Genomic DNA, 20,076 nt, shown 5'->3' with positions numbered 1-20,076 from the left:
TAAGGAATAATTTGCACTTTAGGACTCAGATACATTTCTTCTCATTATTTATGTACTTAAATATGGCAGTGGATACAAATGAGTAAATGTCAGTAACTCAAAGAGAGAGAGATTGAACATTTTCACATCCTTCTTTAAATAATCTTATGCTACTTTATCTGTTGCTATATAAGAAAGTTTTAGGCTGCTCTCCTGTATGACTTCTGTACACTAAAGGTTGTTTACTCATTAACAGGGTGACCTGGCCAATGATCCCTGATGCAAAAACAGGAAAACTTACATTGACTATTTTGGGTTTAATTAGTTTGAAAAGTTTGGATTAAATGTTATATCAAGAACTGCTGCAAACCTTATGCCACACTGCACTGCACAAACAAAATTTAACAAAATCAATAAATTATTTTACTATTTATTTGACACTTAACTGGGAGATTAAATTCACAATTGCCTCCTAAAACTTCATCAAATTCACGGCATGCCTTCTCCTTTTTGCTGTGGTCCACATAAAACATAAAATAATTCAAATAAAAATAATTAGTCCACTATAAAATTTGGCTGAGTAAGACACCATTGACCTATTTATAGACTAAAGGCCCACTGCCCTAATTAGAAATAATAATTTGTGGACCTAAAATCTTATCATTCTCCAGGTTTATTCTGTGTGCTTTAAGTTGTAAGATAATTGTCCAAACATCCAACATTGTCAAACATTTTATGCAATAGTCTAATGCCCAGGCTAATATTGGGGCATGTTGGGTTTGACTTACATCTAAATGACTTTTATAATGTCCATGACACTCATAAAAATTTGAATTTCCAGGGAGAGTTTTTGGTCAGAGAAAGGACTGCAGCACCATGGCAGTAAACATTAATATCTAGGAAGGTTATTAAATTGTTGGATTGCGCTCATGACAATGCCTCGAGTCCCCAGAAAGTTTTTAAAGTTTATTCATAACTCCAACACAAAGTTCATTAATCTCATATACAGGAAATGCTATGGGCATGGGATTTTTGTATATAAAAAGGTTTCCAATGGATTTTTTACAGTTATGATTTTACTGTTGTGCACAGCTTGATACCAAGAAGCATTGTCATTGTTATGTACAAAGCAGTAAAGTAGACTTTTTTAGATAAATTATTGAATAGGACATTCTGTGGTAATTTAACTAAGCTGGTTGGAAGGAAAACATGAATTATGTGGGACAATATTCAAAATTGTTTAATTCTGTGGTTACTTACATTGTTGTTCTCCAGTTACACTTTCTGTAGTAGCTGTTCTTAATGTAATTATAATTTTAACTGTATGATTTGCTTCAAATGTTTCACACATTGTTTAACAGATGAGGTACTCAGGGATGATAACTATGACATCTATAGCAGAAAATTAGGACAGCAACACATTGGTTGCATGTCTCACCTTCTTAAGAGTCCCTCTTCCTCCGTCTTAATTAGCCATGAGTAGGCACACACGAGAAAAAGTGAAGGTCATCCCTTTTGTTTAGCATCCCAACAGAAACTTGAAGACACAGATCACCAGCTTCATGTGCTAGCTAGTAGATCCACTAATGAGGTCCGTCCAGCCTCTCTGTCCGACTCTAAAGGCCATGGCCAACTTAAAAACATTGAACTTTGAGCAATAACAAGCAAGATGGGGGGTGGGAACTCCCACATAGAGCATCAGTGATTCACAAAGTGGAGTAGTTCATCCCAGCACACTAGACCCTCTTATTTTCAGGAATGTCATTTTTGAGTCCTGTGAAAGAGTTAGGGAGAGACATCCTTCCAGACATCAATTATTCACCAAAGCTTATATCACAAGCTCGTAGATCAAAACAGCAGGCTTGTAAGATACTAGAGGGCATCGTTTTATATTTAGAGCTGGCAGAGAAACACAAACCTAAGAGAGAAAGGTTATGTGTTTGAAATGTGATAGGAACTCACAAGTCTTTATAATTTCCCTGACAGGTACACAATGTGGCAGAGGAACACTGTAGGCTATGTGAGTCTATCTTTGTACTTCTCCATCAGAGGCTGAGAATTTTGCACTACCACAAAAAAGGTTCCTGTGGAAATGAATATTTTATGAAATTGCTACCAGGCTATGATTGGTTGTATTAAAGTTAATTTGCATTCCAAATTGCTTGATGTGCAGAAATCATACAACTAAGATATTTTCTAATGGTACAAGTACAAAGCACATTTTGAGAAGCAATGGTGACAAACAATGGAAATATTCATGTTTCAGGAAATTCTAGTATATACAATGAGCAACTGAGCAGTCTATTTGCAATACAGATATTTTTGGAGCCCCATTGCACCGCATGTTTTATCTTGTTTTATCACTACTACATTTTGTCACTGAAATCAAGGGCCGTTGAGCTCTGTTTTTTGAGAAATAAAGACAAAAGTGGTGAATGAATAAATGTAGTCATTTCCCTGTAGAAATCTGGACAGTTGCATCACTTTGGTAAAAGAGCTTTTTTCAATGGAACATACAATATATGTATATAGGAGGCAGCAGTGCAGATGTATTTAAGAAAACTGTTTGTTTGTCTCCAGCACTAGCACAAGACCCTAAATAAGAAACAGCCATGTTACAATTGTGCAAAGGGGAGTCTCCAGTAGCATACAAAAGTCCCCAATAAAAATAGCCCTGCTGGCTCTGCATTCCTGATCCAAAGAAGCTGTCACTCTCCACCTTGTGACACAAACAAACTGGAGCCACCTCAGGTACTCGATGCTGATTTGCATTTTGTATCAAGTTCCTTGGTCCAGCGCCAGCACCAGCATAAAAAGCTCCCTCCCCAGATATGGACCTGATTGAAACTGTAAGCAGAGTGGAGCTCTCTGCGTGCTCTCTATATAGAGAGCTCATTAGTTGGAGAGACCTGTGTGCATTGTTCCAAGTCTGCAGAGTCAGCGAGGGAGCCACTCATCACTCCACACAATCCAGTCTCCTGCACATCTGGTCTGGCAGCTTCAGGGTGACCCGAGCACAGTGCACATCCTGACATGCAAATGCTGGCACCACACAAACATCAGCTTCACCCGAGGACAGATAGCACCCGTTGCCGGCCAGCGCTCTGGCCTTGCTTGATCATGCATGCTTTGTGCCATCAAGAGATCCAGGAGGGGAACGCTGAAATGAAAGAGACTTCTTCTTCATTTCTGCTCACACAGACACTGTCCCAGATCAGGCTGATTTACAGTCTGTTATATCCAGCTGATGTGGCCACCTCTGGAGCTGACCCTGCACTGCGCTCTGGGACAAGGGTACAGCTTTTGGCAGCACTTCCCTGAGAATCCCAAAGCACTGAGGGCAAGTGTCCTGTCAATCTTCACTTATGAGGATTTGAATTCACAAGCTCTATTTGCAGTTTTCCATATAGGTCAGTCCTTATTTCCACTGCTATTTCAGCTTCTATAAACCATGCTGGCATCATGTCTGCATAGCAGCATGTATCACACGCCCTAGCAGCAGACATATCTCATCATGTTTACAATATTTTGGCAACTCACTGTAGGCTACCAATCTCTGGAAGTCTCTGGATGCAGGTAACTGAGATGAATGGCACTGTAGAAAAACACCATTAAATTGACCTATTCTGCAGTATGGCAGAGGCCATACCTCTATTGAAACATGTCAGTGTGTATTCTATTGACAGACGCTCTGTATCGGCCGATGTCACTTTCAGGATACAAGGCAGGAAAAAGTTGAAGCATGAAGTGAGAACAATAGAACAAAAAGCCATGTATTGACTTCTTCCTTTTCAGTATAAAAGAAATATACTTAGAGGAAGTAGAGCTGCTGCATGAAAAGACACATTTAATCAATGGAGTTATTTGAGCGCCTTTCATATAATGGCACTTACTGAGAGCTGTCGTTTAAGATTAAAGTTAACATTAGCTATCGACAGTTATAAATCTTTTTGTCTGCATGTGCTGATTTCTGTCACACCAGCTCTAAAGCCAACAATCAATCTCCAAATTGTTGATTTGATTGGTCTCCTATTAATCTCCTGCAATTATTTGGAAAACTGTATTCACTTTGGTTTAATGTAATTTATATAGGAGCAAAAATATTTAGTTCTTTGCATTCATTTTAATGCCTCATTTGTTTTTAAGGTTTATATATATATATATATAGAGAGAGAGAGAGAGAGTAATAACCCATATAATTTTGCATCATGCCATCTAGTTTGTCAGCATTGCAATTCCTTTTTTTTCTCTTTTATGTCACCGTCTTTAGTTTTGTTCCTGCTAAGCTCCATATGGCATTGTCTTTGTAGATTACTGTAAGCAGGTATGAGGGACTGCTCCAGTAACAGCTTTGGAGAGAGGTATTGGACAGATGTGCCTCCAGGATTAGAGCACCTTCGATCCCAAGGTATCCAATAAGACACAATTCCACACATGTATTGTTTTGAGATTCTTATTATCAAGCTCAATATTAGTTATTCGTCCCTGACAGTGATTTCAGATGAGCTTTAACAACTGTAAATTGTATTCAGTGGCTGTCACAACACCTTTACTCAAATCTGCTAATTGGAATGGCGCTGCTGATTCTTCGTAGCCAAGGAATGGAAAAAAGAAGACGTGAAAAAAGAGTGTTAGACTTGGGCGTCCTAAGTTTGACTGTCGGAACGCGCCATACTGCGTCTCCTCTGAGAGTTACCTCAATAGGAAGAATGCACAGTGGTTCCAAGAGTTATCAGCTGAATTTGTATCAAAGGTGTGAGAAAAGAAAAAGACTTTTCAGAGCCATCACCCACCTATTCACAAACCATATGTACATTCAAATTAGTCGTGGTGAGAACTCAAATTGACGTCACTACAATAGCTATTTATGGAAACCTGACTGTCGCATGTCGGTGCTACGACCGTAATGTTTTCTTCTACTGCATGACCTCATTGTCTGCAGTTGTATCGCAGTTTGTTGAGAGAGGATATAACAAGAACTATGTCGCAAATGAGATACAAGCGTCTCACTGGGGAAGCCATCAGAGCGCAGTGGATTCTCAGAACATTTGTGATGTGACAGCATTGGGAAGATCCATGGGCATCAAAGTGGCACATTTTGAAGCAAACTTACAAATAAGAAATTGTAGGGGGGAAATGTGAACAAAAAGTTCACAGATCACAAAGGACCTAAGTATAAAAGTATAAGTATAACCAACTTGAACCAACTGAACACAAACCATAACAACTATCTTATTTAAAAATTCTCTTATAATCATAATTAAAAGTCCTATATTATGCTAAATTGATTCTTATAAGCTTTAAGCCATGTTAGAATGTTGTTACCTCAACAAAAACATTGCTTCATTCACACATGTTTGAGTAAGCCTTTATTTTTATTATTTAGTAGCCTTTATTGTCCAAATGATTCTTGTGAAGGTGTCTGAAGTTAAAAAAACACAGTGGAGCACTTACTGTATTACCACATGACATGACAAGGTAGAACAAAGTGTATTCTGGAGTGATTTCTGCTCATTTAAGAACTAAATATGCAGAGTTTGTGTGTTAAATATATGTGAATGAAACAAAACACAACTGTGGATATGTTTTTAATGAGGAAACATTATAACTTGGCCCTCAAATATTGCTATTGCCCCCTGTTGTGCATGGAAACCTGTGCTCCCAGGCAAGCAAAATAAAGTTGCTAAACAATTCATAAAGAACTATTAGAGCATAAAACTAGCTGAGTAAATCTGGTTTGGTTTCTGGCCCATTTGCGCTATCTGCTCACTTAAGAATTTTCAGTGCATCAGACCTAACTTAAAGATAGAGACAGAAAGATAATCACACGAAAACAATGCAATTCTGACAGGACATGAATCAGTGAAGATATATTGTGTAGAACTATAAATCAAAAATGGCTAAACATGTTAGATTAAATGTGCAATGGAGCACTATGCAATATTGCTAATAATTCGTTCTTCCACTTGCCTCTCGTGGTTGACGTTTTTGTTCACATTGGTTATGATACGCAGTAAAAAAGCTGCAGCATAAAATAATTTAGCTTATCCACTTTGGCTTCTTGTAGAGTGTATTGGCACATTTTAATTTGTCAGATGTCCATTTCAATCTTTGGCAGTCAGAGAAACAAACATGTGTTGTTATAGTTAAAACTGAGTTTTGTGAGTTTTGATGTCTTGTGGAATCATCTGGAGTGGGTGTTTTTGTCCATCTATCTCAAGATTTCTGATTGAAGAGCTAAGTCCAGTGGAAAGTTATCACTGGAATTATATAAAACTTTTCCTAATTTTGTTGATTAAGATGTGTGTAACTGTGAAATGAAATAATTATAGGCAAGAGTTCAAACTTTTATGAGAATGATCTCGTATTTTGATGCTTGACATAGGGAGCCTTCTCTGTGGCATGCTTTATAAATAAAAGATGACATACACATGGGTGTGTTTAAGCAAGGAAAAGAAGCACTGTCTGACTTGTTCTTACAATCACTTCAAAAATCCCTTTTGTAGAAACAGAAAATACAAAACTAGACTTGTTGTTGCTTTCAAAAACGTGAAGCCCATTGAGTAATCTAGGCATGTCCTGACATCAAGAGATCCATCAAAAGTGAAGTTTCTTAAGGTTCTGATCTCATTATTTTTGCAAATTAGAGCCTTAATGATGGTTTAATAGCTCTGTGGCGCACTGAAATGGATTCAATTGTTTGTGAGATTCAAGACCTGTGATGGTGTTGATAGTCATTTAAATATGGCTAAGTCATTAATTGTGCTCATAAAACTCAGTCGCAGCTGTTCCTTCGTACTGTAAGATGATGGACAATAGGAAGGCCAGTGCCAATAAGGTTTGTAAAGAACAGGATTAAGTTGATTACTTTTCTATTGTGTGAATCTTTCGGGGTTGGAATGTAAATGTTTTACTTGTGAATACAAGAAAACTATGAACTTTCTGCTTCTCTTTACAATTACAGCAACTCCACTTGGCACATGTGTGATTAAGATTGCTCTGTTTAATTAAAACAGCATATGGCTTTCTCATCTTGCACCCTCAGCATCATATTGTATGTGGGTCTTTCCAGTTGGCTTAATAGGCAGACAAGCTGGATGCAATAAGTTGTAAATTATTTAATATGGTAACCACATTTTAAATATGATATTATTTGAATTTCCATTATCCCTTAGGAAGGAACTGGGTGGGCTTCTTCTAAGTTTACAATAAAAGCAGTTCTTTTTTGACAAAATAATCTTCATTCAATTGAAGTATACAAAAGTATTTAATTGATAACAAACTCACTACAGGATGCTTTGGAATGAGAGCTGATTGGCTGTGCATCATTGGTCCCACTGGCTTTGGTTTTGAAAAGCCCTTCTAAAGATGTGCATCTACCCAAAAATAATCATGCAGTTTACTACTACGGATATACTAGGGACATTACAAGAACAGGGAACAGGAACAATTTAAACAGCATTAAATACCTGCTTAATCCTTTCACAGTTTAACAATCAGATACCCACATACCCCAGATTCAAGTGAACAGTAAGTTACTGTTAACAAATGACATGCTTAACTGCCCAGTTAAGCTCAGTGTAACTTCAAGATAAAGAATTAAACTAAGAGCTTTTTGTATGCAAGCCCATAGCGTAAGGTCACTGTTATGTTTAGATAAAAATCAAGCAGCAAAATGCTAAATAACTTAGAAACAGTTCAGATAGAAATATTCAAATATATCAAATAGTGTAATATAATTTTTAAAAAGTAATTACATATATAGTCTACAATCCCATTTCCTGGGCAAAGACTGGTTATTTTGTGACCCACTATAATGCAAGTCCTCGTAGGACCAGGCCTTGGAAGTCCTCTCCTTTGACCTTTGCCAGACAATGTGAGGTGTTAGAGCTCCAATTGGGACCCAACTGTGTATGTGTCATTTTAAGTCAGTGTGGAGATAGGAGCTGACTAGACTCATTAAATATAAATGCATCAAAAGGATAAAAAAAATCAATGCTTACAACAATGGAATATATTTAGTGTGGACCCAACAGTGACATCCTGGGCATTTCAGTCAGTCTCCATAGCATGAACTCATTAAAATGATTGAAGCTGGTCTTCAAAGAGCTACAGTTTAAATCCCGGGACAGCAGGCTAACATGAATTAGAACTAAGGCCACAACTTTAATTCTTTGATTTAACCATACATTTCTGTGATAATGACAATGAAAAGCACCAGGTTCTACATCCAACATCGGCAATATTTCAAATCCCCAAAAGAGCTTTTAGAATTTATATTGCTTACATTTATTACTATGAATTACAAGAAAGAGATCAGCTCAGGTTAGACCCACTTTAACAAGAGCTCTTAAGCTAAAATTAAGGAGGACTCCATAGCAGAGAAACAAATAAAGGGTATAGAGGGCTTGTTTTTGAAGTGTCTCTTCAGGGATGGCTTTGTTAAACAAGAGAAACACAGCTGTTCAGGTTATATGAAACTCTTTTGTTCTTATCACACAGTCTAAGATCACCAAATTACTTTTTTAGGTTGTGGATTTTCAGACAAATACCTAATACTTGCTGCTCACAGAAATAGTGAAAAGCCTTAACAGTATTAAGATAACAGGAAATTCTAATATTGTTTAATATTAGGAAAAGTCTCAAATGACTTGTCCATCCTCCACTGGAGTGGCTTTGTTGCAGCCAACACATTTTGTTTGCACACACTTTTTGTTTCTGCAGCCTAGATATATCCTTAAATTAGAGCTGAATGGAAACCAATAAATATGTGTATATTCATTCAAATGTTGAAAGTGGAAGTGAATATAGTTTTGACAGAACTGTATTTTAAGTTATGAAAATGGTTCTGTAAAAAGTTTGCATCCTGCTGTTGTTTTCTCACTCTCCATGTTTCAAACAGTGATGAATACAAATAACCTGATAATGTCCCAGAAGGCAGACAGATTGTCTGTATAGGACGACTGAGCATTGTCTCATAATGCAACATCTTCTTTTACTGAGATGCTGCAGATCTATTATCTGACTGCTTTTCTGTTCTATGAAACATACCACTATTCCATTGCTATAACCTCACATCCACCCATTTATCCTGCATTTAACAGCTGTTTTGCTCCATTATGGACCATTTAAGTTCATCAACATCCCCTTCACATAATCAAAAGCCTTCAGATATTGATATTGGATGGTCTCACACTTGGTTTAACAATGTTTTCAATGCTAAGTTAAATCATTGGGGCTTTTCTCTCATTTCCTCTTGAGTGGGTGTTGCTTAGATGAACAGTAAGTGGGAACTGTCAGCTGTGGTCAGATAAGAGACATGTACTTTGAACCCAGGAGACTGTGTTTTCTGCATTTGATTTTAAAACATCTATATGACTTCTTTTTTACTTACATCTTTAAAAAAAACAATAGCCTAAAACATTACACCTAAACTTACGGCAGCTGACAGAATTATGATTGTAAACTAAATTTTTCACGCATGGACAATGAGATCGCCCCTAGTCAAGTTTAAACTGCAACGCACCATGAATTGTTTTAGTGACAATTTTCATTTCATTAACCAGTAATGAAAACAAATGCATGCAACTAAAATAACACAAGCCCTGCTACTGAGGCGGCACAAAAATGAAAGCTGGGTCTATACAAGGCAGTTTATATAAGCAAAAAGTACAAAAAAGTGTAAAGTATGGATTCTAGTCTAATAGTTTGTTTTGGCTATACTCTTTGGTAAACAAGTGTGACTAAAACAGGAAAACAGCAATGTTTACAGTTAAATTATGCTTTATGCTGTACAGGAAAAATGAAAATCATACTGGGGAAACATGAGAGTTAGCTCTGCTCATTCAAAACCACAGAAAGATACAAAAAGTAATTCTATGACCTTTAGCATCACACATTTACTTACACAAGCACATTTAACCTCCCAAAAGAAGCTGATCCATTGTGAACTATTACACATTTTTGTATTTATTATAGTTTCCCAGTGAATGGTAGAAAATATCCAAATAATAAACTTTGGTTTTGTCACCATTATTTGCCCTTGACGCCAAGCCAAGCACAGTGTGGCCATATTTCACTAGTAAGTATCTGTCTGATGAAGAAGACAAAACGCAACATTAAATGAGGTTTTGCAAAGCCATCTGTGCCCCCTTCACTTAACGCTGAGCCGCGTGCTTGTGCTCCAATGACATTATGTCTTCCTACACAGAGAAAAGTCTCAAGTATTCAATGGTAATCACGTCAAGCACCAGCAAGGGACCAGGACATGTGCTTCCAAATGGACACGTGTGCCAGAGAGTCACTCCATAAAACTCAGGTGGTGGTTAACCATTCAACAATGCAGCGAGATTTTTCTGTAATTGCTACTTGAAGAAGCCAATTTAATATCTTATGAGGGTGTTGCAAATAAGAATCTATGTTTAAGCTTTTTAAACATAATTGAAAAATGTAATAGCTATTTTTGAATAATGTGAGTTACTGAAAATGTAGTACGAAAAAAAATGAAAGAAAGGTACATGAGCATGTTCACATTTTATTCCCTATTAGGCCATACACTTTTTACAATTACTTGCTAACATAACTTAGTGAATTTCAAAGTGTCCCAGATTTCAAAAGAGTGATGATGTTTCAGTCATTAAAAGTCCGCCTAGATGCAACTTTTAATGACACTCCCTTGTTTTGAATGAGAAGACAAGTGAAAATATTATAATTATTTCTTAGAACTTTATGTGAGAGACAATTTTTTGGCCTGGAAAAGTTTCTTAGCTTGTTAAATATTCATCTCATATCACCTACAATAGGACTGTGTTTGTTTGTTAGACTTTTAAATCTGAACTGATTTACATAGAATTAGCTGGATGGAGGCAAGAAGCCAAAGGACAATTGATTGCATTTTGGTAGTGCTCCAAAACTAGGATTTCCAACATTAGCCAGTTATTGTTTCTAATCTTTCCATCTAAAGTAAAGGCTGGACCCAAAGCCCAAGGTTCTGTTTGCAGGGTTGTAGACTTAATTTAACATCGAAATGATAGGAGTGATGCCGGGGCGCATTTTTGTTGGCAGGCTATTTTTTGGCACTCTCTGAAGCCCTTTCTTGGTTTGAAACTTAAAAAAAATCTAATACTTCTCTGCCTCTAGTCTGGGCTTTAGCCAGGTTTAAGAAATAGCAGGACAAGAATATGGTGATCACAGTAGGGGGATATGCTTTTAATGTTTTTTTATTTTAATAAGGTTTACTTTCCCGTGCCCACAGCAGCACTTCGTAAAGTCTGCAGAAGTTGTAATTGCCTTACCAGGACTGCAAAACCAGGATGATACGATGTTTTAAATATGCCTAAGCTTCTTCTTCTTTCTGGGGTAATTAAGGGTTTCAAATCACGACAGGAGATACTGCAGCTCATCAACCTAGTCAGAATTTGTGGCACTGTGTGGGGGGTGATAGATGGAGGTAAGTTCCTTTGTTTTTGACCATGTATTGTGGGGTCCATTTTGAAACAAAGAGAAGAAGGCCATCCCTGTTGTGCAGTGGGCAATCAAATTGAAGAGCTTTTTTGCTTTTTAGGCAGTTCAAAGGAAGCTGTAGTCACCGTGAGTGCCACATGTCCTTACGAATGAATCTGATCAAACTGAATTGCTAAGACTTTACCATCATGCAATAACTGGCACTACATAGCTGCCATTTGCTTCAATTTAGGATTGCCTTCCTCCAATCAAATATTGATATCACAATGCCATCTGGAGTCATATTACACAAAATGGACAGCTAATGAATCCAAGCTTCTATGACAGGGACATGGAGCAACTTAAGGTGATAAATGAAGCAAAAAGATGACAAAATGAAGGACGAGTAATAGAAAATAGAATAATATCATGGTTTGGATACCGAGTAGACCAATAATTAAGAAATAAAATATCTGCAAAAAATTTAAAAAGTTAACTTGTTGTAAACTTTCAAATAAGACTATAAAGTCATATTTCTGCTATTGTAATTTAACATTATTTGTCTGATATAAACACTAAAACATTTAAAAACATGTCTTAACACATTTCTTATGGATTGACATGATACAGTTTTCATATCGGGACACTCAAAAACTAATACTGATTTTTTTTTTTTTTTTTTTTTGTAAATATGACCCACTCCTAGCAAGTAATCCGGTATAGCTTATTATAATATCAATAAAGAACAAGAAAAAATCTCTATAATTAAGTGTATAGTGGAACCCAATTGGCTTCCAGATAGACCACAACAACAGTTAATTGCTTTGTGGCTAAGACAGCCTCTCCGAGTGCTTAGAAATACACTCTGACAGTATATGTCCTTTGGGCTTTGTTTTTTTACATCACAAACACAGCCTTCTGTCTCTCCACTGTGATCAGGGCATGGGCCATGTTTCTGTAAGAAGGTGCTAGCTGAAGAGAACAGTCCAGCCACTAATGATTTCATCCTATCTGTGCTCGGAGACAAGCGGCTAAATGACCTAAGCAAATGTTCTGGCAAGCCTTTGAATGACAAGAGCACAACACTACAACAGCACACTGCAAAGACTGCTGAATACAAAGACCATAGACCTTGTAACCCTCGGGATAAGCTTTGATTTATTTACAACTGCTGGGCACAGTGCTAAGTAACAAGAACAGAGTCAAACATCGAAGTAATGCTTGTTTCACTGCCTCAGAAGGAGCACAAGGAAGAAGGCGCCACAGTTTCCCTAACAAGTGGCACCTAATTTGTCCTTTGGCCTTGCTTTGGAGATGTTATCAGTGAAAAAATATTGCATAGCTGCTTCTAGATAAAGAAGATACAGAAAGGTGCATTAGATAGGCTGTATTCTTTCAAGCACTATTCAACTTTGATGTGATCTGACGCGCCACCATTACAAATCATCCACGTTCTTGTGCATCTGACACCTTGTACCTTGACATTGTGTAAAAAAATCTAAATCCATCAAGTCCAACAGGTAAAAATCTTGCTTGCAGACTGTATGACATTATGAAACCAGCATAACACAACCTACTTTGGAATTTAGTTGGAGACGGTTCAAAAACATACATTTGACTGACACATCTTTGCTGCATTTGGAGAAAAATAATATTCTGACAGCTTATGTAACATTTTATGTGTGATATTTTTTCCAACTGTTACACCAACACACCTGACATGTATCTTGACATTTGACACATTATTTTTATGGAGCCGCGTCACACCAACAGATTCTATAATAACTAAACTGCTTATTACTTAGCTATAGTGGATGGATGGTAGGGACGCTGAGATGGCAGAGATGGTATTTAATTACAGCTGCTCAATTCAGGATCAGAATACATTTTCTAAAAGTTGGTTGCCCTACATTTATAATTTAGTAAGGGCGCTATAATTGTCTACCCACTGTCCCCTGTATGTTGCTCACTGACATGTTATTATGGCCTGGTCTGAATCACCAGATCTCCAGCTGACTGCTACCAGCCATATTGTGACATGCTGTGCCTCTTCTGCCTTGAGCTCCTTATTTTTCTCATTTCCTGATCGCTAGCTGAGCCCTGCCTAAAAACAGAATATACAACATAACACACACACTTGTGACGAGAGACGAGGTGACATGTTTCACTGTCATTACCTATGGCATGAAGCACTCACTAGATGGCAGTGTAGTGCAGGCTTTTTGTTTGATGAGCTTGAATATTTGACCATAATTTTTCTAAACCTCTCCAGCCCTTGGTAAAACCTTCGCGGTTCTCATTCTGTGTGTGGCAAAGGGTACAAATAAATCAATAAGTGAGAGTTACGGCAGTTTAGGGAATACTTCCAGAGACACTCAAGGGTTGCATGTTTACTCAGCTAACTGCTAGAGGAGCAGTTTGACCTTTGACCTGACTGCGTGTGCTTTTTGACCGTGGATGGTCCACTGGGGTGTGGTTCAACAATTGTGGAAGGCTCAGGAAATGAATGTTTTATCAGCCTTTGCAAAGACAACAAAACATACTGGGTGGGAAACTAAGAAAATGTCTAAATTTAACCTGTAAGCCAATGCCAATTCAAATAACATGAGAATTTCCTTGTAGTTTTTTCAGATAGATTTTCCAGCCGGGAGTTGATGCCATTTTCACTAACAGTATAATGTCTGTTTATGGAGATGATAACATTAGGCAATTGCATTAGGGAAAATCAAAACGAGGACGCATTAAGACTGGGAGTGTGAATAAAAAGCTATTTGTGCTTTTGAGCCAACTTATTTGCTTATCGTTTTCATTGCACGCTCCTGTAACTCAATTTACCTTGAGATCATTGTTTCAGAATGCTCCCCATCTGGCAGTACAACCTTTGTAGTCACTATAGTCAGTCATTACCTTCATGCTCCTGATTTCTTCGCTTTAGCAGTACATTTCTGCTGCTAACAGTCTATGCAGAGAAAAGGGAGAGCACAATATCCCACTCATGCTATCTGAGAGAATATGTGGGAGGAGGTGATAGCGGGCAAACATTCGCTGTTAGCTAAGTCCTCTTCAACAGGCAATATTTAGACCATGAACATGCTGTACATAGATGAGAAAATCTAGCTAACAAAAGTATAGACTTGGTTGAGATAGGTTGATTTGTCTTAAAAACAACTGAGATAAGAACATGAGGCCTTTTTATATTTAGATACTGGGGGTGGATTTTTTTGCCCTCCCATTTTTCCTTTTTGGTCCTCTCCATTCCCATCTGCTGTAGAGCGTGGTCTGCTCAGAACCTCCTCTGACAAGTCCCCTAGCTTTCCATTTGAGAATAGGCAGCCGCTGTCACAGAAAAGCTAAGGGAGTTTTAGGAGATCAGAGCGGGAAAGCGCCGGTTGGCTCTCTTCTGGGAAAAAAACAGATGACCCTCTTCAAAGTGATAATGTAAACAGCTATCTGAAGAACTGCAGGATTTTGTGGGAGTTTGAGGCAAAACGTGAAGAATTCTTCCTCGGCAACCAAGCAGAAAAGGCGCAGACATCCCAGCAACAGTGTAAGTTTGATTATTATTCACCTTTTAATCTATTCAAGCAGAAATATACAACAGCAAGCATAAAAGGAATTGCATGTTTTGCCTTTGAAAGTATTCTAACATGACATTTTTTAGATTAGTAGATAAAGGCCTGACACAAACAGTTTCTGGATTGTTGACAGATTATGTTTCAACTGTTGCTACTTCTCTGTTATTTACGTCGCTTTGTAGAGATCAGAGCATAAAGTTTACTCACATCATGTTAGATCTTTATTGCTTAACTGGCCTGTCTGCAGCTGCATCATCAGTCTCAGCCACACTGCCCCAAACAGCTGCTTTCACTTAGAGTCACGACTCCAGAAACATTACTCCGAACAAGCATTTGTTGATTTAAGATGTGGGCTTGGGCAGCGCTGGATTTCATAATAGTACGAGGTCGGTGATGTGAATTACAGGCACTCATAAAACTAAAAAAGGCAGGTCATGACCCACACGCGCTCCCCTGGTGAAAATGTACGTTAGCAGTTAGTTTGCAATTAGCAGTGTTTATATTTTATGGATGTTGCGTTTGGTTAAACTCTGCCGCTACACTGCTACACTGGGTTTTTGCCAGATTTTATCACAAAGTTGCCTTAGGTACAACACTGAGAATTTAAATGTCTTAATCCAAACCATTACCACACAAAAATTAACATCTTAATCTCTCAACATGGACGCCATCCAACATCAACCACAGGGGAGACAACACAAACAAGTGAGGTCTGTCTCATTCCACACCACCAAGTGTTGTGTGTGTGATTATGATCGGGAGTGAACTGACGCACTTCTACAACCAAATGCTCTGAAGGCACTCATCCAACTGTAACAATGTAAATTGTTTCAGGTTCAAAGTGGTCTGGGTTGCTGCCACCCATCTAGCAGTGGGAGTGGAGCAGGTCCATTTTTAGCTGCAAAGTCATGATTCAGACAAAGGTTTTTAAGAACAATAGGATTTGTGTGTAAAATAAGTATGTGTAATAATATCTGTAAGTATAATAATATAAAATATAGTTGTTTTACACTTAGATTTAGTATGGATGCAAATGCTGTTATGTGTTGCTGTTTTTTCTGCATAATAATACTGTATTGATAATGCTAAACCTATTATAGTATCTATTTCACTGGGTTTATTTCATGTAACTTATAGTTAAGTGAGTGTTATTAAAAAGTCTGCATGTGATGTCAGAGCAGATGGCTGAAGTTAGATAGGCTGTTAGTGTTTAATACTTTTCTAGAGTCAAGCAATTTCAATCTTAGGGGCAGTCTTCAGTTGATTGTTTTGGCTTATGAATAATCAGTTATAGCTTTGTAGTATGATTACAAGGAAAGCAGTCTTCAAATTGTGCTGTGACCTTAAAGTTTTTGCTATCATTATCCTCAGTGAATAAGCATGCGGTGGAGGGCTGTTGATTCTCAGCTGACCAAGTATGTGCTGATAAGAGTGGTGTTAAAAAAGACAGCATAATACTTTCGTTTCCATGGCTACCAGGCTTGTAACGATCAGAAAGACAATGTCATATTTGTAATTGGCAATGATTTGGGGTTCAAAGAATGAAATGCACTTTGGTACAACATGTGGATCTACTGAGGAAGTGCAGTAAAATGCTGTTAACATTACAACACTCAAATGAAAGCAATCACAAATACGCTTAAAACAATAGTAATTTAAGGGATATTTGGGTAAATAAAATTTTATTGAAATTGTATATATGACTATGTTTTTAACTATTTGAATTATTATAAGACCTAATAAACCCATAATATCTCCCGTCCCACACACTACCATTACTCTGTTTCAATATTGTGCCAATAAAACTTGTGATAATAAAAATTTCTACAGTCTTTAAAAAGTCTTCAATATGGTGGTGAATTCTCTACTGTGTCCTTAGCTGTCACAAAAAAGTTTGGTGTTCATAATTCAAGTCTCATAACAATTTGAATCTAATCAGAATCTGCTTTGTGTCAATGCTGTTTTGAAAACAAGAAGTTTTCCTGGACAGCAGGTTCACTGCAGGGGTAAGATTGAAGAAGTGATGATTCTGACTTGAGGAGTCATATTCAATACAAGACCAGATAGTTTCAAGTTTGAGAAATGTAATTTTGGGATTCATTTTAAGATTATGCAGGCTTATGCATTGATTTCACTGTGTGCACTGTTGGTGTATAATGATATGCTTCTGTGTAATTCTAATACATTTATTTTGATTGATTTATGTGGACAGTATTTGTGCGAAAATTGCTGCCATTGGAGTTGCAGGGTTCTGTGACAAGGCACAAGTCTCCCTTTATCTGCAGACATCGATATCCTCCACAGTAATCGGTATGAAGGAGACGTCGACTAATAACCTCAGACATTTGGTCAATGGTTTCAGGATAGGCTGCTCTCGCTGAAAAGTTCAAATAGTCAGCAGGAATGTGAGAGCTATCAGGAGGAGGGCCATGATGCGTCTGTGTGTGTATGCAGACATTTAAGCCTGCAGTTTCAGTGGGAGAGCAGCCAGAAACAGGGAGGCACGGTTTCAGGGGTCACTCTGCTCCACAGCGAAATACTTCTGCTTTTCATTATATCCACCCATATGTTCACCAATGTGCTCCGCCTCCCAGACTCCACACTACTTCCTGGAATTGTCATGTCAGTCATAGATAGAGACCGTCCCTTGCTCTACAAAACTTTCTTTACTAAATTGAGATTTCTGTTTGTGATTAAACAGGCAATATTATGAATATTAACTGAAGGGGCTGAGAGAAGAGCACAGTGACTGTGGGAATATTAGCTTAGCTTGAGCTGGGAGAGCAGCAAAATGAGACCTTACTCATTACTAAGTCGACAGATGAGGAAACTCTAATGTCTGCACCAATATAATGTCCCAATAATGGTATTCATACAGATTCATGGGATTAAGTAATAATGGGATTGACAAAATGCATTGATACAGCCCTCCAAGATTATGCTTCTTGTATCTGTATCCTGTCCCTTCACAGATACAAGAAAACTGTTCCCAGGACAGAGGCTTGCTTCTGCTATAGCAGGACTAACTGTTTTTTTTTTTTTTTTAATCCCTTTTCAACTAAATCTCTTTGTTCTCAATGAAAAATTCAACTAAACAATGCAGAAAATATTAACTTGATATTGGTTACTGGCCCAAGCTTTTATCATAATATAGGTATCTACCATTATATATTTACATACCAGCGCATCCTTAGTTAAAATAAGTATATGTAATCTGAATTTGGTTCTTGTGTGATTTCTGTACTTACCCAAACGATGGCTTGCTTGGCTGTTCTTAGTGAAAGAGTTGGAAGACCAATATAGACAAACTGAAAAAGTGATAGTGATATTGTTATTAGTACAGTAGTATTGTAGTGTCAGTATTTGTTTTGGAAGAAATTGACCATGCGTTTGTCTCATTTCTGTAGGCCATTAACACCCATCAGACGTTAGGAATGTAATATAAGATCCTGGACAAAACGTCTTTATATAGAATAGAAAAAGTATGCCGTTTTGGCTGGTCAGGCTAACACACTGTGAATATTAAACCCATGTGTGCAACTATACCTGCAGTTGTCTATTGTGTGGTCCCATTTTGGTGAGTCAGACTGAGGGAGAGCAGCATTTGCACAACCTGACAAAATAATATAAATTACAGATTATACATAAACAGTCACAGTATGCTGTGTAATAGACCTATTCTTAACATTGTCATTTCTACTAAAATCTCTCCTTAAGTTCGCCTAACAGGATAAGTAACATGATTCTAATAATACAGTAAATACTAAACTGCTATTAAGTTAAAAACATATTGAAGTGAAGTTTGTATTACAACATCCCTGCAATGGCAATCAATAGCAATTATGTTATGACTAGTTTTTATATTGCCAATTTCCCAAGCTTCATTTATGGAAGCATTACAGTTTGGTTTATGACCTCTCTTTGCCAATCCAGCCTGAATGCATTACATCAACCATCCGTAAGCATGCCATAAATCATTTAACGAAGGTCAGCTATACTTTAAACAGTGTCCTTCAGTGGAGAAGAAATCAACATTCAAAGGTTGACTTCCAAATACCTGCAGGCATCTGGTCCATACAGGAAGGTGCAGTCAATCCATTTCCTCAGAAGATTTAGGTTCTCTAATATATGCAGTCACAGAGTTATTACCAATTTAATGTTTTATGCAGTAGTTTGTTAGGAGGGTGACCTGAAAAAGATGTATACGAAAACAAACAGAAAAATGCAATAAAAGTTTTTCTTCAGGGCACATGGCTGAATTGGAACAAATTTTTAAAACCTCGACATCAACTGTGACATTGTGCTTGACAGTTAAGCTTGTATTGCACTTAACACAGATTCCAGTCACATGGCACATCGCCTACAAAAGTATCATTATGGTCTGACTGCAACAGTAGATCTAAGGGTGAAATGGAATACAGTCTTCTAAAGGGGCATCTGTGTTACATTTCTTTCTCTGAACAAACATCCGCTATTTTAAAAAACTTTGAGCGCAGACTTCTTCAGGGGCACATATGAGCGGACTTTGAAGTACACTGTTTTGCTATTGCTGGGGCCTGGGTGATACAGCTTTGATGAAGTGCACTACTTAGGGGCTGTGGGAACAAGCAAGGCTGGTTATTTATGAAATAAGGTGTCGGGAGTTAATGAATCACATAGAGCGAGACTGAGGGGGAGAACGAAGGAATAGGCTTAAAAATCACTGAAGATTTGATTCAATACTTGTGAAAGATTTATAACTGCTTCCACATGGGCATGACCATACCCTGCATAGCCTACAAAAAACTATAGAGATCTCAAAGGTTTGCATTTTTAGTAGCTCAAACCTATACTATTACTAGAACTACTAAGATTGTAAAGACAAAACAAGGATGATTACAGAAATATTAACCACAATCCAAGTCAAAGTATCTGTGTTTTAGCAAATGATATTGTATTTAATTCAGACTTGTTCTCCACTATAGACCCTCTACATACATTTTAAAACTATTGACTCTTGAATCATGTTAAAATCCAGAAAAAAAAAAGACTAGGGTCAGGTCAGGAAGACTAGGACCTGCACCAACTAAAATTAGAGGTC

The 20,076-nt window shown here is 37.5% G+C and overlaps 1 protein-coding gene across 1 annotated transcript in view; it reads right to left on the bottom strand.

Annotated features, from left to right (window-relative positions):
* LOC110156979 (VPS10 domain-containing receptor SorCS1-like) overlaps window positions 1-19,166 on the bottom strand; it is a 109,150-nt gene extending 89,984 nt beyond the window's left edge. The window contains 3 exon segments of the mRNA XM_055162627.1: window positions 18,245-18,304; window positions 18,543-18,609; window positions 19,054-19,166. Coding sequence (XP_055018602.1) covers window positions 18,245-18,304; window positions 18,543-18,569 — 87 coding nt within the window. The 5' untranslated portion in view covers window positions 18,570-18,609; window positions 19,054-19,166.
* Between the last annotated feature and the right edge of the window lie 910 nt (window positions 19,167-20,076).

This window comes from Boleophthalmus pectinirostris, unplaced genomic scaffold (assembly GCF_026225935.1).
Source record: "Boleophthalmus pectinirostris isolate CB_2022bp ecotype Guang Dong unplaced genomic scaffold, ASM2622593v1 HiC_scaffold_5, whole genome shotgun sequence".
Lineage (NCBI taxonomy): Eukaryota > Metazoa > Chordata > Actinopteri > Gobiiformes > Gobiidae > Boleophthalmus > Boleophthalmus pectinirostris.
This window is presented reverse-complemented; position numbering and strand designations above follow the sequence as displayed.